The sequence below is a fragment of the Octopus sinensis genome, unplaced genomic scaffold (genome assembly GCF_006345805.1).
Source record: "Octopus sinensis unplaced genomic scaffold, ASM634580v1 Contig02586, whole genome shotgun sequence".
In the NCBI taxonomy this organism is placed as follows: Eukaryota; Metazoa; Mollusca; class Cephalopoda; order Octopoda; family Octopodidae; genus Octopus; species Octopus sinensis.
The window spans coordinates 378,658-380,180 of record NW_021825821.1 but is presented as its reverse complement, the minus strand read 5'-3'; the positions used below and the strand labels follow the sequence as shown (position 1 = coordinate 380,180).

General features: G+C 29.5%; 1 protein-coding gene across 1 annotated transcript; it reads left to right on the top strand.

Moving 5' to 3' along the window:
* Window positions 1-817: 817 nt before the first annotated feature.
* Window positions 818-1,318, top strand: LOC115227300 (tumor necrosis factor alpha-induced protein 8-like protein). Its single transcript, XM_029798178.1, has one exon. It carries the CDS (start codon window positions 818-820, stop codon window positions 1,316-1,318), a length of 501 nt encoding a protein of 166 aa, XP_029654038.1.
* The last annotated feature ends 205 nt before the right edge of the window (window positions 1,319-1,523 follow it).

Here is a 1,523-nt window from a genome sequence, read left to right as displayed (position 1 = left end):
TATTACAGTTGTTGTAATGTAAATAATCATTCCACCTGTCAATCATAGGTTAGGTTATCCAATTAAGTCAAGTCCGACGCTTGGAGATCTCATAAGCCAATTTTCTCGACCCCTCGCAGTCATTCGTAATTTCGAGAACCAACTGCAAAGGAAATCCCGTGACGTCTTTTACCGTTGATAGCCACCGAGTCCTCGGTCGGCCGGGATTTCTCTTTCCAGCAATATTGCCGCAACCAAGATTTTTTCTTATATAAATTCAGTAAACTAAAATTTGTTCACCAAAACCTGATCTTTTTTATATTAAAATTTTATTCATCCTTGAAACGATATAAAATGGTATTTGATTCAATTCCAAAAAAATTCTAGCCCACGAATTTTCTAGTTCCCCATAAACATGTAAAAGTTTGACAAATGATTATACAGCCAGAATAAAGTTCAGTAATTTTTAACTAATTTGAGTTTTTTTAATTTTCACAAATTTTAAAGTTAATTTTTATAAGAATCGTAGATAACTAATGAATGGTATTTTATTTTAAAGACACGGTCGTCGATTGTCTTCATTAATATAAAAAATCACAATTTACAATAAAATTTTATAATTCAGAAAATAAAAAAGATTATAATAAAATTGACAAAAATAAATAATTATAGAATATATTTAAAATTAAATATTACATATAAAATATACATTAGTAATTAAAATAAAATATGCGCATATTTCCTGGCATTCTAAAGTTTTTGTTGTTGACTTTATTTATACTTAGTGAGTGAAAAAAACAGCGATTCATTCACCTGGGGGATAAGAATCCAGAAGAAGATGGCTTCAAAGCTAGCCAGCTCACTAAAACTAACCAAGAACGTAATCGACGAGAAAACGGCAGGAATTTTAGATTCTTCAGTCGCTTTATTTTTGGAGTTCTCAAAGTCAAAATCTTTCTCTGAATCAATCATAAAAGACATTATGAAGCTGATAATAAAGATCGGAATACTTGACCGTTCTGGAAAACTGAATGATAACGATTACGACTGTCTGGATCATTGTAGAGTAGTACTTGAAAAGATTGTTCAAGCGTGCTCGGGTTTTTTGATTATCGACTATACTTATAATTACGAATATTTGGTCGAACGGTTCAGGGATTTGGAAAATGGATTTTCTCTTTTGATAGGTCGACATCTTTCCGATAGAAGTAAATGTAGACTGGATCATATTTTTGAGGCACTTACTGATCAGACTTTTTTGGATGATTGTTTTATGCCGAACAAACCTCTTCGAGAACTCTTTACTAATATTTTGTATCAATTAAAAGAGTTGGTGTAGGATTCTGATTCTTTACTTTCTAAAAATGTTATTATTTGAATGTTCTTTAATTAAGGAAATTATTTAGGTTTTAATTATTATTCAAGTAACATTCTTTTGGTGTAATTACTTATTTTTTATTTGTTCTAGTATATTAATTTCTATTAACGAATAGCGTTTTGGTAATTAAATAGCTATTTTTTATAAAGATAGTAAAAATTTCTTG

Coding starts and splice junctions, on each gene's coding strand:
- LOC115227300 (XM_029798178.1), top strand. CDS start 818: ATGGCTTCAAAGCTAGCCAGCTCACTAAAACTAACCAAGAACGTAATC.